Raw genomic sequence first — 22,380 nt, 5'->3', positions numbered from 1 at the left:
AGTTCGCATTTAAATAGGATCGGAGGATAACACTATCAATAAAATTGACTTGAACTAAGACGGATAAAAAATATAGCGATTCCAATTAAAAAAATACTCTCTCCGTTCTTTTTTATATGTCATCTCTTTCTATAAATAGTTGGTGCATAATACTTGTCATTTCATAAAGTCAATGCATAAATTACTATATTGTTTTCTTTTTACCCTTGTGAGTTATTAACCTTGAAAATATATATTTAACCAATTTTAGAAAAGCTAAGTAAATAATTCATATTTATTGGTTAAATTAATTTATCAAAATAAATTAATTCATATTCGAAAAAAATTAAATAAGGGTTACTTAGTTTTTTAATGTGGTGACAATGACATATAAATAGAAACGGAAAGAGTAAAAAAACTAAGCGAAGCCAAACGTCTTATTTAAGGAAGCGCAGCCCCCATTTTTGAATGGTGTATTAGAAATGCAGAATCAATAGCTCTGCTAATTTCATGGAAGCAAACAGCTGCCGCCACTAATTTTATGCCTTCATTCGTTGGTGTTGTATAAAAGTTTATCTCCACCCGTTACCTCTTTTTCTTCATCTTCTCACCCATATACGCATCTTTTTTGCGTATTGGTGTGAAGACTCCAATTCTCCCAATTGAATAGAATTGAGCAAGTAAGTGGGCTGGCTTTGGAAAGTGCAGAGGAAGAAGGAGCTGTGCTTCTTCAACAAAAACAACAACAGTTTGTAATGGAAAACGACCGCTATGATACCCCTTCTCGTAAGGAGAAAAATGACGAAGAGGCCTCTGTTATCATTCCTGAAACCGCCCATCAAGTTAGCAATGGTTTGTTTCCCACTTTCCTTCATTCTAATTGATGAACCCAACAGCTATTTGGGGGTCAACGTATTCTTATCAATATTCTTTGTAATTCCTCTTTTTGATAAAACAGGAACAAGAACAGAAGTCCTTTGTAAAAACTTATGCCAAAGGGATTCAACAATATATATATATATATATATGTGCAAAAAGAAATTAACTATTTTTTACCCTATTTACATGTATAATTTTTTCTGCCAACTCCCTTTGCCTAATGCCCGCAAATGGAACTTTCATGTTACAAACTTTCAATCAAGAGTTTAAGTTGTTTTTTTGGGGTTCATTGATGATGAGAAATAAGTCATTTTCTTGTTTGTCTTTTTGAAAACCTCCAAAAATAGGTTGTCTCATCTATCATTACAATTAAAAAAAACTTGGTGTTTTCTGTTTCTTTAATTGTAATTTCCTTGTATTGTTGGCATGACTGCTGTTTGGGTCTTTTGTTAATTTATTTGTTTTGCGGGATGTAGATTCATGGTTTCAGGTGGGAGTTGTTCTGAGCATGGGTGTCAACAGCGCGTATGCACTAGGATATTCTGGTACAATCATGGTTCCTCTAGGTTGGATAGGTGGTGTTGTTGGTTTGGTAATGTCCACAATTGTGTCTTTGTATGCAAGTGCTCTTATGGCTAAGCTCCATGAAGTTGGGGGCAAGAGGCATATCAGATATAGAGACCTTGCCGGATTTTTGTATGGTATGAACAATGATGAAAATACAGCTACCTCATTTTCCAGCTCTCACCATCAATAACTTGTTTTATTGCTTGATTGTTTTGTCACTTTTAATCTAAATTGAGCTTATTTTATTGCTGCAGGTCGGACAGCTTATTTGCTTATATGGGCACTACAATATGCGAATCTCTTCTTGATAAATATTGGATATGTCATCATGAGTGGTTCAGCCCTAAAGGTTAGACATATCTTCCCTCGTGCAAACTTTGTTGTTTTCTTCGGATACTTAGATATGGTGAACTGGAAATCCTTTTACCAGATAAAGAGGAGAAGAGAAAGATGGCAAGGCATTGCCAAGTATAGATATCATTGATTAAATGAATTTTTTTTGTGTTGGCGTTTTATTGCTTCATTGCACCCTGCAATTATTGAGTTCAGTAAATCTTGGGTGAAAATGATCTCTCAGGCTTTTGAGTGAATCTAATTCTAAAATTATTCTGATGCATCGTTTTTTTTTGAGTTGATTGCCAGGCTTTCTATATGCTCTTTAGGGATGACCATATGCTAAAGCTGCCACACTTTATAGCTATAGCTGGAGTTGCATGCATCCTCTTTGCCATTGCAACACCTCATTTATCAGCACTGAGGGTTTGGCTCGGGTTTTCAACACTATTCATGATACTGTATCTCACCATAGCATTTGTGTTGTCCGTTCAAGATGGTATGTGTGCTACTTCCTTTAGTGTTTGACTAGCCGTCAGAGCACTGTGTGCATGTGCCAACAGTTATATTTCACATTACTAATTAAGTAGAACATGTAATGACATGAAAATAACACTAGAATTGCATATGATGTCAGAAAATTGTGTTATAGGCTGCTTTCATAAAATTATTGAAGATTACCTTCCAAGTTGCAATTGACTATACATTCATTGAGGATAAAATTTGATGATATAATTAAACCACAAAATCATGATTATCAATGTTGAAACTGTGGTATAAGTTCAAAAGCCTGCGCCTATTGTCAGGATTTGTACTGGATATCACCATTTGTCAGGTAAGACTGCCATAGTCAAGTTGCTTATTAAAATGACTTGCAGGCTTTCAGTGCTCATCATGTAGTTTCATTTTTCTCTGCATTATGAAAACAAACTTCTTATAAGAAACCTAATGCATGTTTAAGGAAATCAATTTTGTTAAATTAATTCATAATCAGATAAATTTTCTTTGCTGAGCAGCATTTAGGAAATCAATTTTGTTAAATTGATTCATAATCACATAACTTTTCTTTGCTGAGCAGCATTTGCTGCATAAGAAATTTCGAGATGCATCCCAATGTCGTCACCAGTTTGTCGAATTATACATGGGAAGGCAACTAGATTTTATCACTTATCAGTGCAACATGGCACTTTTGCCTTTTCTGTCATTCATTTCTAGAAAGTGTTAGAAAATCACAAGAAACAGCCGGTTGAGCTATCATGAAGGCGATATCAACTTTGCTCTCCTACCCATCAGCTGCCCCTCAAAAGTTTGAGTCTTTGCTTTGGGGTTGTATGGGTTTTATTCTTGCTTATCAGCCATGTTTATATCTATCTTTCTTCTTCTTTTTTTTGTTGTCTAAGGCTGCAAGTAAGTTTTCTGATGGTAGTAAAAATAATCATATTCCCTGCAATTTAATAGAAAAGCATAAAGAAATTTAATTAATGAAGGAGAAGCAAGATTGTGTAATATGAGAGATTCCCTTCTAGTTTTAGATGGGATCTTTCAAATGGAAAAATATCTTTTGTAGTCTCACCTTTTACTCAGAGACCAATCAAGGGGAAGAGTTTTAACTTTTCCTTCCTCTATGCTTCTCACTTATACCTTCTGATCTTTTTATTTTTTTTCCAAAATTTTGTCATGCTCACTTAATGAATTTGAACCTTTTGATTATCTTCGTTCATTTGTACTTATTATAGCGTTAGGACTGTGTCAACTGTACAATTCTGGTGTGAAATTGTACTTGATAATGAATTATCCGTAATATTAATCACATGCATGCCTTTGGGGTATGGAGACAGCTTTAAATTTTAAGCAGGTCCTTCGGTTTGATATTATTGAGTGACAAGGATGCCTACCATTTCTTTCGTTAGCCTGTCCTTGGTTGGTCCTTGAGAAATACTTTGAAGCAATTACTTTAGTATTGTCTTTGCTCGTCTCATAGGCACCAAGTTAACTGAATTGTCTAAGTTCCATATTGCAGGTGTAAAGGCTCCTCCTAGGGACTATCACATTCCAGGATCAGGAGACAATAAAATTTGGGCAATTATTGGTGCAATTGGAAACCTTTTCTTTGCATTTAACACTGGAATGATTCCAGAGATACAGGTTTGCAAATACGTCCACCAACTTTTCTGATGACTTCCATCCTTTGTTAAGAATTTGAAGTTGTCCTTCAAGTCATGTTATATGATTAGTATATCTGTTGCCTATACTCAGTAAGTAATCTGAAATTTCAACCTGTGTTTTGATACAATTTTCTTGAATTTGTGTTGCAACAGGCTACAATCAGACAACCTGTCGTTGGAAACATGGTGAAAGCGCTTAACTTTCAGTTCACGGTGGGAGTTGTGCCTATGCATGCTGTTACTTACATTGGGTATTGGGCTTACGGATCTGTTGTTTCGTCCTATTTGCTCAACAATGTTCATGGTCCAGCTTGGGTGTTGGGAGTGGCTCACTTATCTGCTTTTTTCCAAGCTATCATTACCTTGCATGTAATAATCACCTTGTGACTATATTTTTTCATTTTACTGAAAAAGAGGCCCGACAGTTTACTCAGCTGATTATTCTGATCTAATCGTTTTTTCTTTGCTGCTGCTTGTAGATATTTGCAAGTCCAACATATGAGTACCTGGATACTAAATATGGAGTCAAAGGAAGTGCCTTGGCTCCACGAAATATTCTATTCAGACTGGTTGTCAGAGGTGGTTACCTTATCATGACCACTTTCCTCTCAGCTTTGCTACCTTTCCTGGGAAACTTCATGAGCCTTACTGGTGCTATCAGCACGATTCCGCTCACATTCATACTCCCAAACCACATGTACCTTATCGCTAAGAAAGACAAGTTATCTAGCTTACAGAAGAGTTGGCATTGGCTAAATATTGTTGTCTTTGGATGCGTGTCAGTTGCTGCATTTGTAGCTGCCTTGAAGCTTACCGTTGTACAGACTCAAACTTATCATGTCTTTGCTGATCTGTAATTTCTTTTTTCTGTTTGGGTTAGTTAAAAGTGTTCCAAGATATATATTTCTTTGTTAGCAACTTTTATTTGGTATTTGTTAGAACAATGCAATATTGGTTGCATTTGTTCATTGATGATGATCTGATTCAAGCTCAAACATTGAATATATTAGCGGTCAGGTTTTGTTAACTTAATGCTACCAATCAGTTTTATCATTGCTGATATCTTTGTAGCATGCTAACCCACTACTGATATTGTTCAGTTTTGGTCTAAGCTTGTATGACTTTATAATACATCACTATATGTTAATGCTGGCACCCAACATCTCTTTTCCAATACTTTTGTATTTTGGCACTGGATGATGCCTAGCGTTCTTGTTAAGGTTTCCCCATTGCCATTCCTATTTATATATTATGACATTGACATCATTCATTGATTAAAACTTTTATCGAACTACAACTCTTCAAAACGACAAAAGGAATTGTATTTGTATAGACCAGTTCACTAGAGTGCCGTAATTAGGGGGCTGGGGTCAAAAGAATCCAACAAATCACACCTTATTTGTTTGCACAGATTTGAATCTTAATCATTCAGATTCAGTTCATTTAAATCGTTTCTTGAGAAAAAATTGTTTGAGAAAACAAATAAATCGTTTTTTTCCTGGGGTGGGTTATAATCTTATTCTTGAAACAGTTTTTTGGAAGAAGTTACCTTTTAGGTTTGGACTATAACTTTTATTGACATAGTGTTTAATTCCTAATTTATTTAGTTTTGAATTTTTTTTTATGCACATTCAGATATTGAAAAAAAAACAATCTTAATGATTAAGTGTTCAGATCTAAAATCTACATCTTAATATATATGTATTCAATTCTAACCTTAATCTTAATTCACATCTTAAAATTCATATGTGTATTCAGATTCAAATGTCTTAATCTTAATGAAATCAGCGAGACCTAAATTGATAAATCAAATTAAATTGAGATTTTTTTTTTGACTAGTGATTGTGATTTGACTTAATTTGGTATAATTTTTTTTTTAATCATAATTTGTTTAGTTTGATTATGAACTAAAACAATTAAATCAAAACACTAAGGGTATATTTATACAAATTTTATAAATATTTTATTATTTGCAATATTTATTATATAGTAATTTGTAAGTATGTGTTGAACTTTTTGTAATTCATGTTTCTTGATATGGTATTTCAAGTTTGAAGTTACATTTTATGGTATAATCTGTCACAGACTTAGAGTTCTCACTAATGTTTCGTGCGGCACTTGACAACTTACTCACGAATCTTTCACAATCTTGTAAGCTCAAGTAAGCCCTTTGAAGCTAGATCGCTAAGATAATGCAAAGAAAGACTAAGAAAGAACAAGAGAGCTTTAGGAAGAAAGCTTTGTATTACTTGGAAGAAAGCTTTACAAATTGTTTGGATGCTTGCTTCAAGCTTGGATGATTTACAAATGAGAGCCCTCTATTTATACTATTTCCTAGGGGGCTAAAGTATAAATACAAATTACTACACAAGTCCCTACATATTTACATTTTAGTCCTTATTCTAGAATTCTCTACAACTCTAGAATATTCCAAGGACTTTCCATGTAATTCCATAACATTCCTTGGGAAATATCCATACTTCTCTAGAATATTCCACTAAGGACTATTCTTCTTCCAATGTAAGCCATCCAATGAAATATCTAGGGAGTTCTAGAGTCTTCCACAAACCTCTACACAACTCTAATTTCTTTCCTCTTTATATTCATGTTTTATTTTAATGGAAAAGTGGCGGGTCATGACAAATCAATATTTATAGAGTTATAACCCATGAACATCTAGTAACTCAAATAATGCCCATATCAAATGAAAAAAGGCATAGCATGACAACTATAGATTTTATTGACAATAAATAGCCCACTTAAAATTTTTTAGCTAAAAAAGATTTTTTAAATATTTATGTGGCATTAAATAGCCACATTTTTTTTTTGAAAATTGATTTTTTTTCCTGATTCTCTCTATTTCCGAGCACTTAGCTTGTTTGCTTGTATTGTTTCTTTTTTCTCTGTCCCTATAATTTGTCAACAAAAAAAATAGTACTATTTTTCAATTATCTCTTTTTTCCCTTTTTTTCCTCCATCTTTCAAGTTTAGGATTTCTATCTTCTTCTCTAAAATACTTCCATTAAAGATCAATCACAACAATAACTCTTCACAACAATATATATATATATATATATATATATTGATTGTCTGGGTTATTTTAAAAATATATATATTTTTATATTGATTGTCTGGGTTATTTTAAAAAAAGTTGAGATTTTCTACATTCTTTATCTTGTAGTTGGAAGCAAGATTTTTTCTTTTTACAAATTTTTGTATTTGTATTATAATTTTACAACGTTTTCTTCCTCCAAAAATTGCAACATTTCGTGATTTCTGAAATTGACGTTTTTTTCAATTTTTAATAATTAATTAATTAATATATATGACAAAATTTTAAAATATGAATTTCGTTGATTGAATTTGACAATGAATATTTATTTTGTCTCCAACAAATGTATCTAAATTTGTTAATGAATACAAACTAACACATAACAATGTAAAATTATCTAAATTTGTTAATGAATTTCGTTGATTGCATCCCAAAATAGTAATGCAAGCAATTGTATACCTATGTAAAATTAGAAAGATACTAATGCAAACAAATGTATACCAATTTATAAATGAATATCATGGACGAATGTATCCAATACAAATGTATACCTATGTAAATTTGAAAGATATTAATGCAAATAAATGTATATCAATTTATTATGAATACGAACAAATGTATCCAAAACAAATGTAAAATTAGAAATATATTAATGCAAACAAGTGTATACCAATTTATAAATGAATATGGACGAATGTATCCAATACAAATGTATACCTATGTAAAATTTGAAAGATATTAATGCAAATAAATATAAATGTATACCAATTTATAATGAATATGAACAAATGTATCCAATACAAATGTATGCCAATCTATTAGATGAATATGGATTAATGAATACCAATGCAAACAAATGTATACACATTTGTTAAGTAAATATGGATTGAGTTCTAAGGCAAAATAATTGGCAGGTAATGAACTCGTAGGAATACCTTTGAAATAAGAATAAACATAATCAAAATATTATTTGCTAATTTTAAGAAAAGATATATTTCTAAACAATATTTTGCTAGTTTTAAGTGGAAATGGTTGGAAGATAGAATAGAGATGACATTAATTTTCTTTTATTATTTTAAAAAAATACGAAATAATTTGAAAGGAGAGAGTTTTGAATAATTTTTTGCTAGTTTTAAGTGGAAATGGTTGGAAGATAGAATAGAGATGACATTAATTTTCTTTTATTATTTTAAAAAATACGTAATAAATTGAAAGGAGAGAGATAATTCTAAATAATCTTTTGCTAGTTTTAAGGAGCAATGGCTGAAAATTAGAAGAGAGATGATATTAAATATTTTTTAATATTTTAAAAAATAATAATTTAAAACATATCGATATGTTGCTTTTATGCTAATATGTGCCAATTATTTATTTATTTATTTATTAATTGCTAATTAATATTAGGCTATATGTTGCGAATCGTGTGTAACACTTGTCTATATGTGTCAATTCCTCAAATTAGTTCATTTTTATTCTCTCTCATCAATAGAGCTTGTTTTTATAAGTTTATATTATCTTTATTGTTGGTGATATTATATTTTAGCATAGTGACATGACGTATTTCACTTTCTTTTTTTCTAGGGAAGGGTTGTATAATTATTGTAGCTTAATAGAATTAAAAAAAATTGTACATGTTTTATGTTGTAGGGATCTTACCAAAAATGTTTTTAAAAAAATCGAACCAAGTTGAAAAACCTTGAAAAATCGTGATAGCTCGACTCTTGTTAATTTTTTGATTTATTGATATAAAAAATTCGACATAGTTAGTTTGGTTAGATAAATGAAAAATTAAATCAAATCAACTTATGTACTTTTTTAAAAGGAAAAATGTTCAAATATGCCATCGAACTTTCAGAAAAGACTCATTTATGCTATCCGTTAAAAATTTGGCTCATCTATGTCATTGTTGTAAGAGAAAAGGTACATCCATATCATTTTTTTAACTCCAATTTTGCAAAATCATTTTAACATCCCAAACAATTTTTAACACTTTTCAATTGAAGTTTTTGAATCAAATGTACTCTTTTTGCTTCTTCTTCCTTAAGAACACATAGAACACGTGAAGAACATAAACAACTCCCAAATTTTCAACATCTTCAATTCTTCACGAAATCATCTCTAATTTCGGCTATATCAATAATTTATTTTTTTTAAAAAACCAAAATTCTAAAATCATTTGTAGAGTTTAAAAATTTCATCCATATTAAAAAATAATATTCCAAAAGAATGAAAAAGCAGTCCCAAAATTTCAAAATTTTGCTTTGATTCGTGTTTTTGTAGTTATTTTTGACATTAGATCTTTGTTCCGTAGTATTTCTTTTGAGTCTATGTTCAAAATTTCAAATGATTTGAAGATGTGGAGAAAAAATTCTACCATTAAAGAATGTTGAAGTTTTGAAACTCTGAAGATATTTCAATTGAGTCTTGTTGAGTTAGGTTGAATTCGAGCTCAAAAGATATTGAGTTTTAGTATCTAGCTCGGAGGAAAACGACTCTTGAAATTTGAGGTGATTTCCTGAAGAATTGAAAAAGTTTAAAATTTGGGAATTGTTAATATTCTTTATGTGTTCTTGGGGTTTTTAAGGAAGAAGAAGCAAAAGGAGTACATTTAATCCAAAAAAACTCCAATTAAAAAGTGTTAAAAACTATTTGGTATGTAAAAAATGGTTTTGCAAAACCGGAGTAAAAAAATAACATGGATGAGCCTTTTCTTTAACAACAATGGCATAGATGAGCCAAACTTTTAATGGATGACATATATGAGCCTTTTCTGTATGTTTGATGACATATTTGAATCTTTTCCCTTTTTTTAAAAATAAATTGTGATTCAGAGACCATTTTTTAAGGGAAACTAACATAAACCTCACCAGTTTAGAAGCTAATTACTAAGATGCACTTTAGTTTTGCATTATTACATATATTACAAGAATTTTAGTTGTCTAGATACGTTCAGATACATGTATCTGGAGATAAATGAGGTCAAAATTAAGTGTAATTTGTTCTAGATATATTGTATCCAAGTGGATTCGCATGTATCTGAGATACATAACAAATCTCTCTTGCCTTCATAGCCTCTCCCCCATCTCGTTTGCCACTAGGGGTGGACTGAGAGTTGTCAAAAAGGATTAGCCCAGCCCCACCAGGCCCAAGTTTCTCGGGCTAAGGAATTTGATGGGCTAAGGCTGGTTGATCCTTCATTCAAGAGGGTCTAAAAATGGCCAATCCATCCCGACCCTAAAAGGGTCGCAGGCTGGGGCGGGCTTGCCTTTTTTTTGTAAACTTAAAATTCTATAATATCAAGAAAATGAAAATATTTTCAAATCAAATATGACAAACAATGATGTTGTTTCAATAATTCTAGCAAAAAATAATAATTTTTTTAACGAATAAATAAATAAAGGAAATATGAAAAAATAAACGTGTAAATTAAAGAACAATTATGCCTAACAACTTTAGTAATTTTAATTCAAATTAAATAAAGGAGAAACTATGTAATTGTACAAACATTTCAACCATATTTACTAATTCTCTCTATTATTTGAAATAATTACAGTTTATCTTACAAATTAATAATTTCATACCAAATTTAAAGTTAGATACACCTAGATGCATATTTTTTCTATCAGATACAATTAGGAAGAGAGGTGAGCGAGATTTGTCTATGTATTCTACATACATGTATCTAGGATACCAGATACATGAGCGAGATAAAAGAGAGGCAGTGAGATAGTGGAGACGAGCGAGCGAGATTTGTGTAGGTATCCTGAAAACATGTGAATCCACTTGGATAGAGTGTATCTAGAACAAATTACACCTAACTTTGAGCCCATGTATACTGAGATACATGCATTTGGATGCATTTAAATCACAAAAGATTTGTAGTATTGCAACATAGCGTGTATCTAAGTAATAAGTTCCTAAATTAGTGAGATTTATGTAAGCTATCCTTAATTAAATAGTTTTGGCCCATGGGCCGACCCTGGCTCGACCCCGATCAAGCGTCAATGGTCAAAGGCTTATAAGACTTAGTTTTAAATGGACTTAAAAAATCTTATCTTAACCCTATCCCACTAACAGGTTGGATTGAGTTGGCCCCATGAGCTAAACCCATTTTGACTACTCTAGGCAGACCCATGTACAATATAACGAGTGCTCGAGCACCCATTAACCCCGATGTAAATTCATATATTTATACAAAAAACTTCTAACATAGTTATATTAAAGCATTTACACCTAGTGATTGAAAAGCTTGTTGGGTGCTTTGGTTGGATAGTTGATTTTAAGGCTCTTCTTTTGAGATGATCGTGAGTTTGAAACCTAGTTACTGCAAATTTTTATGGCTAATATTATCTTTTTCTCCTCTGTAGTCAAATAAGTACAAGTCTCAAGTCTTTGTTTTTCAAATAGAATAAAGCATAAAAGAAGAGCTAGAGGGCCCACCAAAATGACAAGCAGACTGGGCTCGAAACCTACAGAACCTACATAAAAACCAACCCAACCTAATATTTCTACAATACACAACTCACTAGGCTTAATAATTACAGTCCAATAGCCACAATTCAACAACCAACACGTATCAAGTGAGTCAATCTCAATGTCGAGTAGATCAATTACACGTAACAAGTGCATTAATCACAGTTAATAAGTAAGTCAAACGTAAGCATCAAAATGCATCAAATCACAATAATCAATCTCTTGTTGGAACCATTTCCCATCGGCTTCATATCAAATCACTAGTCGAAACCATTTCTCATCGGCTTTATACCATTTCACTAGCCAAAACCATTCTCATCGGCTTTATATCATTTCACTAGCCAGAACCATTTTCCATCGGATTTATATCATTTCTCTCGCCAGAACCATTTCTCATCAGCTTTATATCATTTCTCTAGCCAAAATTATTACCCATCAACTTTATATCACTAACAGAAATCATTTCTCATCGACTTTATATCACAAATCTTACCACAGTGTACAACAATCAATACACATAAGAAAGTTCAAACCATAAAGAGGAGACAACAATTCAAGCAATTCAAGTCCACAATCATGCTATCAAAGTATTTCATCAATCAATCTATAAGGGTCACAATAAGGTAATTCACAAGAATTATGATCAACACATATCCTTTTCATTTCAACCTATTTTTATTCATTAAGATTTATCAAGTGGAACGATTAATCTTTCACCTCATTCTCATTACTCTCAACACACAATAAAGGGAATAAACGAATTCTACTATAATACAAGGTCCAGGAGATCATTTGTCTTAACTCAACCAACTAGTCACTCCAAGACTTGGTTCCTCTCCATCCGACCAAAGTCCAAAGCCACACAAATCTATATCAATCAAGGATTCAATTATTTTTCAACTAGTATGCTTCCATTGAGTATTTTACATACATTTTGAGTAGAGTATTTTGAGATTAAATGGTTTAATTCTATTTTAAAGCTTAATTTTGCTTGAGTTAGTCTTCTGCTAAGTAGTCAGGCATGCCAAGATTTTACTTGGGGAACAATAGTTTTCAAGTGTCGACCACATCCAGGGTGTAGGATCGGGGGGGTGACGAGCTCTCTCTAGCTTCTTGTTAGAATTTCAGTCCGATTTATGAATTATGAGGACCCTTATTTATAGTTGTGGAATAGAAGAGTTGTGATAAGAACATGCTTTCCTTCGGCCAATCAAATTTAAGTGACATGACATATTGAACTTTAGCAAAAGTGGGCATGACTCTATTGACTTCTTTATTTGACTTGACATGCCACATCATTTGACACGTGACATCAAAATGGGCCTCTAAGTTGATATGACATTGGACTTAGCAAATTGGGCTCATCTATTATAGCCCCAATCCATTAATCTGGGCTTTAATTAAATCAATATTTATTGGACTTAAATAATCAACCCATTTATATTAAATGAGCGAAAAATTGGCTTATATATTGATGAAATTGATATAGGTGTCATCATGATTTAAGAATTTGGATCGTGATAGAAAAATACTATTTCTGGTGAACTTTTATTCTTTTCTCAGTTATTGAGTCATATATAGTGATAATATAGTTGTATGTATTACTCTTTATTTTAGTATATCACACTAAATTCTCATAAAATACAAGTATGACATGCAGAAATATAGTGACGTACAAGTATGTATTATATGTATTTTCAATGATAAACGATTCTTTGTTATATCTATTTATATATCTAACGTCATTACCTTTTTCTTTTGGGAAAATTTCAGAAATCGCATACTTTTAAGGCAAAATTACAATCTATCCCTTAAAAATTTATAATTACAGAAATCCCTCAAACGGATACAATAATAAAAGCACTGATACATTAATCTGATACGCGAGATACATTAATCGTTAAGTAAGATACATTACATTTTATACATGATACATTAATCTGATGTACATTTTATACATGATACACTAATCTGATGCGCGAGATAAACTAATTTGATGCGTGAAAATGAGGGATTTTGGAGATTAGTAAATCTTATAGGAGATAATGATAATAAGTAAACTATAAGGTGGAATTTCTGTAATTTTTCCTTTATATTAAAGGAAAATTAACTAAGCAAACATATACTTCTTAATTATTTAACATAGCTAGTTATAGTTAGAAAATATTATTGATCACCACTAACATTTAATACTATTTACGTGGGGCCACACTTTTGGTTTAGTATATCTAAAATACATTACCATATTTTTTATTTCTCCCGATTATACAAAGTAAACTTTCTTTCTCTTCATAATCTTTTTATTGATTTTTCTTCTCAATTCACTCAACCACAATCAAATTTCAAATTTCAAAAAAAATTGTGTTTCCCTCTCAAATCATCCACCACCATCCAACATAGTAGTTCTTCTTCTTCTTCTTCTTCATTCACACCCAGCGAGTAACACGAACCACCAACCCATAAAACCAGTCACTACAACAAACCAAACCACCACCACCACAAACTTCCGTCCCTACCACATTTGTTTTTCTTCTTCGTCACTGTTAACGACCAAGCATCCCTTTTCTAGTGAAATCCATCACAAACCAGTGAGCTTTAATTCACATAAACCCAGATGAAGCAACTCTGGTAGACTTGATCTTCGACGAACAATAATAACACCATCTCTGACGAGTTGGCCCCATCAAAACCCCAACATTGAATGAACTAGGGTTAAAAACATTTGTACGAGAAGATGATGAATCTGGGTCAATGGTACAAGATCATAGCGAAGAAATTGAAGTATTTGATACAATTTATTTTGTATATTTTTGTGATTTATATTACTATCAATACATTTCACATTATCTTGAATAGGATTCTATGGCTTTAGTATATCAATGTTTATTGCAATTTTTATACTTTTTTGACCTTATTTGTATATTTTCAACAATTATATACAATTACTTTTTTTGTATTTGTATATTATCAGCAAGTATATGGTCCAACCATTATATGTATAATGTTAGTATTATTAAGGTATTTGTATAATTTACTTTGTATATTTTTTGTGATTTGTATTTCTATCAATACATTTCACAATATGTGGTATACAATTCTATGGATTTAGCATAACAATGTTATTGAGGCTTTCTTACCTTTTTAGTCCATTATTGTCATATTTGTATATTTTCAACAATTATATATACATTCCAACTATTTATATATATATTTATTTATTCAGTCAACTTTTGATATGTTTATTTAGGAAGCTAAATTTATCTTTCTTTGTTTGGTAAAAGTCATATTTGGTAAGAAATTTTAATCAGATATAATTAGGGGTGTTCACGGGTCGGTTTGGATCGGTTATTGGTCAAAATCAAAACCAAACCAACTTTAATCGGGTTTTAAAATTATCAAAAACCAAACCAAACCAAATATAATATACATTTATCGGTTTGGTGGTTATCGGTTTCGGTTTGGTTTGTTTTGGTTATTCGGTTATTAACCATACACAAAAAATAAAAGAAACAATTCATTCAAAATGTGAAAAAAGTGACAACAATCCATTCAAAACAAAAAATAAGTTAGAATGACTTAAATTACCGAACTTTCGATCACTGAATTTACTATCAATAAAGCTTTAAAATTCACTATATTGGCCTAGAAGGAAGAGACAATAACATTTTCAGTCTCACATAGAATTGTCATAGACACTCATATACATGAAATCAATAAGATAAAGGTGAAAGCATTCTTGCTTTCAATAAGTAAAGTATAAGGAAATTTTAATGAAAACAAATATAAGATCTTCAAAATTGTTTATAAAACAATATATTAAGTATGTATATTAATAAACTATATGTATATAATTCACCGGTTCGGTTATTTCTTCGGTTTTTTCGAATAAAATCATAACCAAACCAAATACTACCGGTTTTCAAAAATCTAAAACCAAACCAAACCAAACCCAAATAAAATTGGTTTTATTTTATCGGTTTAGTTTGGTTTTTCGGTTTGGATCGGTTTTTATCCAAACCGTGAACACCCCTAGATACAATAATCATGATTTGTGGGATTTTTTTTTTGGAACCCCAGGATAACCCGTAGCCACTACAACCTTTGCCATAGCATCTGCCCTTCGGGTGAGCAATTTGTGCGCAATGGGTAAACCCCCACTGTGTAATAGCCTGCAAACCACACAGGGGATATAAACCGCACTAAGCAAACCCTATGCGACATGCCCGACTCAGAAGGCACTAAGGGGGGATCGATCTCGGGTCATCCATGTGGATAACCACCCTCCAAACCAACTGAGCCACCCCGAAGGACATTTTTCTTTTTAATAACATAAATTCATTAATTAAGTTAAGAGTCAAATTTGTATTAAAAAAAATTCAAGCAAAATATACAATAGCTATGCTACGTAATCAAGCAAACTATAGCTAAGAAGGCTGATTATGTTTCAACTCTTAGCTATTTATGAAATTTTACCCTTATATTAATCCATAATATTCATTTGAATTAATATGACCATAAATTTAATATAATTCAAATCATTTTATAAATTTATATTTAATAAATTTTAAATGATTACAAATGTCAGGTATCATAATTTTGATTTATTCGTATGAAGTGTTGAATTTAATCATTCATCATATGTTTATGACACTGTTATTTTTGCCTCAACAAGAAAATTTCTTTTAAGATAACCATGAATACTTTGAAAGAAGGAAAAAACGTTTGATACACCCCTCAACTTTGCTATTTAGAGCTGATATAAAATGACTCATTTACACCTCTAATGTTATACAAATGATTCACATATATCCTTTTTTTTCTCTAACAGAAGTGAAAATATTAATTTTAATTTAAGTTTTTAAATTATTTTTTTTAAAAAATAATATATAATCCATATGGGGGTATATTTGATCCTCCTCACACGTATTTTTTTTACTTTTTGTTTTAACGACTAATTTAAATTTATTATATTGATGGTCAAATTTTATTTATGTTTCATTAATTTTCTTGTAAAATTTATTATGGATGCCCCAATTTATTCATTTTTACAAATACAAAAACTAAATTGCAATATAGCCGAAAAACTTAGTTATAATTTTTTTTCTTTACACTAAAGAATGAAAGAAAAAAAAAAGAATAAGAAACTAAAAAAATGATAATCAAAGAAGTCAAAAAATAATTTATGTATGAAAATGATAAAATATACCTTGAACTTTGCTAGAAGGATCATATATACCCCTACATGATTTAAAAAAAATTAAAAGTCAAAAAATAAGTTTAAAACTAATAATTTTCACTTTTGTTAGATAAAGGGTGTATGTGAGCTTCTTTTGTAATGCTAGGAGTATATGTGAGCAATTTGTATAACGGTAAGGGTATATATGAGTCATTTGTATAACGGTAAGGATATATATGCGTCATTTTTATAACAAGGGTATCAATTATAAATAACAAAATTAAGGAGTATATCAGACTCTTTTCCCCGAAAAAATATGAGTAAGTGTCGGGACAACCAATAAATATTGGGAAAAGTTCCTTCTATATGTATAGAAATGCTTTTGTAATGTATGCTCAAGAAGTCTAATTTTGACATAGATACATTTCCCTTAAAGTACCTTGGTGTCTCAAATTTTATTTATGTTGAACTAATTTTCTTGTAACATTATGCTTGCTAATTTTTCTATTGGTTTATTCATAAACAAATTGAGTGAAACTGGAATAAAATAATGATGTGTCATTCATATTAGCGCGATTGAGAGACACTCATGCTTAGAGGGGTTTAAAATAACGTGTTTTAATAACTTTAAGTGTTCGGTTGATAAAGTTGTGAGTAGAAGGGTTTAAGTGACAAACAGAGCAAAGTACGAGGGTCTCCCAGGTCATTTCGCTTTTTATTTATATGTAAAATTGTCATATTAGGTGAATCCTAATAATAAGTGGTTGGATCGATTTTTTGCAAAGGGTGCTTGGGAGGTGACAAGGAACAATAAGGAGAAGTCTTGGTACTTCATTAAAATGTGGCTGAAAAGATTACCTTTTAAATTCTCATTCTGATTAATGTGGAAAATTTCAAAGGAAAAAAGATTTATCTTTTCCAAACGTGTCACGATCCAGACCATCGTGATTGACACTCACACTAACCCTCAGGTGGGAGAACCACTACTACAACCCAAACCAAGCAACTAAACCAAAAACTAAAACATTTAGTTACGGAAGCAAGTTAAATAGCTAAAGACTTACGTTCCCATAAACTTCCAAAAGATCTAACAACTAAACAATGTGGAAAATACACCTAGAACCTGAAAGTCAATGTACCAAAGCTCTAACAATGAACCAAAGTCTAAACAAGAAGGGTTACAACCCCAACTAATGAACTAATAACCAACTAGAAAATCTAGGTCTGAAATGTGGACATAGACAGAAAGAGAACTCATGGCAGCTTGGAAGAACTGGCTCACCCTTGAATTCGATCGGCGATCACTTATCTTCTAAGCGAGGTCTGTCAATAGCCGTCTGAAGATGCCCTGTACTCAACAAAGAAAAAGCAAGTGCAGTATCAGTACACAACTACAGTGTACTGGTAGGATCACACGGCTAACCCACTAAGTGTAACATACAGAAGTCATTACAACAATATAATCACATGCATATATCGAACATATACAATATTATCAATAATTACGAATAAGGTACTGTTCACATTTCTCAAGATACACAATCATGTCAACTCATTGGTCTTCTCATGGAATCCAAATCCAAACAATTAGCATACCGGAACGTGGTACCCGATCCAATGTTTATGCCGGAACGTGGCAACCGATCCAAGTTAGTGTGTCGGAACGCAACACCAGATCAATTCAACAAGCCACAATCACAAGCACAAGTACATTCTCATAATCATACAATCAAGTCATGATTCATGGCATTCATCAATCATATATCCTCATTTACAACAAGTGTGATCAATAATGCAACATCCGCATAAATACATGTATCATAATAAAGCAAGACAAACATACATCACATAATCATAAAATCACAACCATCACCTACCTCGAAACAAGCTTGAAATCCTAAAAAACTTGATTCTTCCCTTTCCGGATTCGTTCCGCTTGTTCTTGGTCTACAAACAATCAATATAATACGGGAATCAATAAACAATCACTAATTACCTGGATTACTAACAATTCTAACAACCCTAGATCAAATCATTGATCCCAATATCCCAATTAAGGCTGTTTCCACCATAAATTCCAGATCAAAAGCCCTCCTCCATTGATAATTACCATTAGATTACGTTCTACGAATTGAAAAACGGATTCGAGGAGTGAAAATCTTACCTTTAGCCTCAAGAATGGTGGAAAACTATTAAGAAAAGCTCCGGGTTTGTTCCTTAGCTCTCAAATTCGAAAATTGCAGAATAAAACATTTTTGGGGTTTATTTACGACTTTAAGTAGCGTCTGGTCCGCCACAACGGTCCTCACTCCGCTACAGCGGCCCCGCCCTGGCGACAGAAATCACCGCGAAAGCGGCTTGCACGAAACAATGAGCTATTTTAATAATTCCATTACCCCCATTTCACAACACACCTTCAACCAACGATACTCAGGAACTACACGTTCACGCTAAGATCAATTTCGGGCGTTCTACTCGCCGAATTCAATTCCGTAAAGTCGTACGAATTCCTTAGCGACTTATCTATCTACTCATGTAATCAAAATCATAATTAAATCATCCGATTGCTACCAGATTTCCCTACACCTTAATGACTTCGATTTCGTCCAAATCTGGACTAGGTTGGGAAATTCCAAGTTACTACGAAATAGTTTTTCGTCCCGAAATCTTTCCCCGTTGACTTTCCCATAACAACGGAACCCGGTTGTTACAAAACGTTTGCATCAATCTTTTTTCTTTTTCTGGATGATAACGTATGTTTGCAACCATCTAGAAACATTGCGACTTTTCTTAAACAAGTCTGGTCCCACTTAAAATATGTCATTTTGCAACACAAGTTCTTTAAGCACGGCTGTATTTATCATATTTAGGGAAAAGACTCAAGATTCGATCCAACTTTTAGAAAAGGTTCATTGTTAAAAGTTTGATTTATTTATGTCATTATTGTTAAAGAAAAGACTCATTCATGCCATTTTTTTAACTCCGATTTTGCAAAATCAATTTTTACACCCAAACAAGATTTAACACTTTTCAATTGGTGTTTTTGGATCAAATATACATTGTTTTGCTTCTACTTCCTTAAGAACACCATTAACACATAAAGAACATTAACAATTTCCAAATTTTCAACATCTTTCATTCTTCGCGAAATCATCATCAAATACTAGTGTGCTAAATTATAAAAAGAAACTATGTTAGTTAATTTGTTTTAGGAGCGGGTTAAAATTATATAAATATTAAGACTATATTATTTATAAAAAAATTAATATATACATAATTAACTTTCAAATCAACATCGATTAAATTATTAGAAGAAAAATGATAAGGGTGACAAGCAATTTGTAAAACTTGCCTTAGAAACACGAAGAGATGTATTTACATTTGGGGAATTTTCAATTGTGTCTACAATTTTCTTTTGTGCATCTTATCCATACTTATAGCTTTAGTTTATTTACATCAGAAAATAATCAAGTTGTATCTAAAGTTAGTTATAGGGGAGAGGGGATTGATGTCATTTATGATTTTTTTAATTATTTTGTTTTAGTTTTATAGATTCTTTTTAAGAGATTTGCATTTACATCTATGAAATCTTCATTTTTACACACAAAAAAAATCTAAAAAAACCTTATTTTTTTCTATTCAAATTGTATGTGATCAAGAGAATTTCATTTTTGGCCGGCTATGGGGCTATAACTTTAATTTGTTTATTGGTGATTGATAAAATGTTAGTTAAAAAAAACTTACAATTAAAGTGTAACATTCCGAAAATTTCTAAGCTAAGGTCTAAACCATTCTTCATTTGCGTATAAGGTTGTATTGGGTGATTCTTAAATTGTTCTTATGTGTTAAGGTCAATTCTATAGTGCATGAATGGATTTAGATATTAATTAAGGTCACTAGAATCCCCTATCACAAAATTGAGTTTGAAAGCTTTCTTACCAATTAAGTTTTGATATAAGATTCTACTTAAGACAACTTCAAACGATCAATTTTCTCAGAACATAATGAATTAGGTGGCTCGTGACATATCCAATTAAAGGTCTATGGGTCATGCCACCAAGTTTGCCTCATTTAGATTTTGAAATAAAAGGTTATGACTGTTTTACCAGAGACTACCACAGTAGAGTTTTCTGAGTCAGTGACCTATGAATCACTTCTACGGGCCATAGAAGTCTCTATGACCCTTACTATTCACTCGTGGAAAAAATACTGAAAATCAACATTTTGGGTTTATTTCCTACGAACCCATTTATGGATAATAGAAACTTTTACGAGTCGTAATTTGGGCCCGTAGAATGAACTTCTGAGTCATAAAATTTCAATATGAATTTCATGGATGGGATCTATGGTCCGTAGATCAAACCACAAACCGTAGATGGTCCCGTGGAAGGTTTTCGATGACTTTTTAGGAGGGATAGTTCAATCTTTTCCCACCCCTTCTAAGCCCTACGTTTTTACACTTAAATAAGGTTCTAAACAATATTAATCGATCATAATACTCACATTAATGCTTCCAAGTCTTAGAGTAATTAAGGATCCAAAAAAGAAAGGTAGGTAATTCAAGCGTTCTTTAAGTTTCAAGAACTTTGTTCTTCCAAGTATGTAAGACTAATCATAGTAATGGATGTTTATCCTCACACCCTACATCTAATTTCAATCAGTAAGAGTTCAGTTCAGTATTCTACCTAAAGTTTTCATGGTCTTCTAGATATGAATTGTGTTCTTATTCCGTATTTTGATTTCTTAATTATGAATTACAATATTTTATGCATTGAGATTCGTGAGTTGTTGTTCATACTACCTGTTTTTATTGAGATTTTTTTCTTTCTAAAAGTCATATTTTTTAAGGTTTCTATTTGAGTTTTGCCTATACATTGATTTTAGACTTGAAAAGTAAGTCCATGAACATTCTTTCCAAATGCATAATTTGAAAAGAGCCTTTAAAAGGACATAAGTAGTTTCATATGTATTTTTATAAAAAAAAATGTATTATTTGGCAACTGAGAAGAAAAGAGCATAATTGATTTTTTTCTAAAAAACATTTCAGTAAAGTAAAGTGAAGTAAAGCTATAAATTCTTTAAAAGAGGACTATTGAGCACAGTGATATTGATTATTTTGAAAGTTGTGTCGAGCATCGAACTGAGTACGAGTTTATTTTTAATTCAAAGTCCCATAAACTATATAGTCAGTGTAAGATAGGATCGTACCGACTTTCAGGCGACTCCTAACCGCCTCTTTGTAAGACATATTGGATGGATTCATAGTTATAGTTAGTATCATATAGCGCGACAAAATATAGAATGACCCTGGTAACGTGGATGGAACATTGTATCATCGCTAGGATAGTAGTGACAGTTGTTGGTTAGAAAAGCTCGCCAACAGAGTAAAGTTTATCATTGCATATCTTATTGTAAAGGTACAAATGATTTTCACTACTTGTTCATATCTTGTTTCACTTGAGTTATATTTCGTCATCATTTCAGTTATTATTTTATTTAGTCATATTACATATTGTACATTCAGTGTACTGATGTTATTCAACATGTATCATCTCATGATGCTGATATAGGTCTTCAAGATCATCAACAAGTGCTCCGTTGAGATGTACTTTAGTACTTTTCGACAGCTTTTGGTGAGACCTTCTTGCTTCTGGAGGACTCTAGTTGATTATTTAGTTTTAGTATTGCTTTCTTTTGAGGTGTTGTTCCTTCTTGTTCATCAATCGGAAATCAAGACAAACCGGGCACTACGGTAA

General features: G+C 31.7%; 1 protein-coding gene across 1 annotated transcript; it reads left to right on the top strand.

Moving 5' to 3' along the window:
- The first annotated feature begins 415 nt into the window (after nt 1-415).
- On the top strand, nt 416-5,076 carry LOC102597538 (proline transporter 2-like). The gene is made up of 7 exons (XM_006367048.2): nt 416-831; nt 1,335-1,559; nt 1,680-1,774; nt 2,068-2,257; nt 3,779-3,903; nt 4,077-4,292; nt 4,403-5,076. The coding sequence occupies exons 1-7, from the start codon at nt 735-737 to the stop codon at nt 4,778-4,780; spliced, it is 1,326 nt and encodes a 441-aa protein (XP_006367110.1). The 5' UTR covers nt 416-734; the 3' UTR covers nt 4,781-5,076.
- Nucleotides 5,077-22,380: the final 17,304 nt, after the last annotated feature.

Source organism: Solanum tuberosum, unplaced genomic scaffold (genome assembly GCF_000226075.1).
Source record: "Solanum tuberosum cultivar DM 1-3 516 R44 unplaced genomic scaffold, SolTub_3.0 scf00712, whole genome shotgun sequence".
NCBI classification, from domain to species: domain Eukaryota; kingdom Viridiplantae; phylum Streptophyta; class Magnoliopsida; order Solanales; family Solanaceae; genus Solanum; species Solanum tuberosum.
Note: the sequence above shows the minus strand (reverse complement) of the source record. Positions and strands in the feature narration are given on the sequence as shown.

Coding starts and splice junctions, on each gene's coding strand:
- LOC102597538 (XM_006367048.2), top strand. CDS start 735: ATGGAAAACGACCGCTATGATACCCCTTCTCGTAAGGAGAAAAATGAC. Junction 2,258..3,778: donor TGTGTTGTCCGTTCAAGATG/GTATGTGTGCTA, acceptor TCCATATTGCAG/GTGTAAAGGCTCCTCCTAGG. Junction 4,293..4,402: donor AAGCTATCATTACCTTGCAT/GTAATAATCACC, acceptor TGCTGCTTGTAG/ATATTTGCAAGTCCAACATA.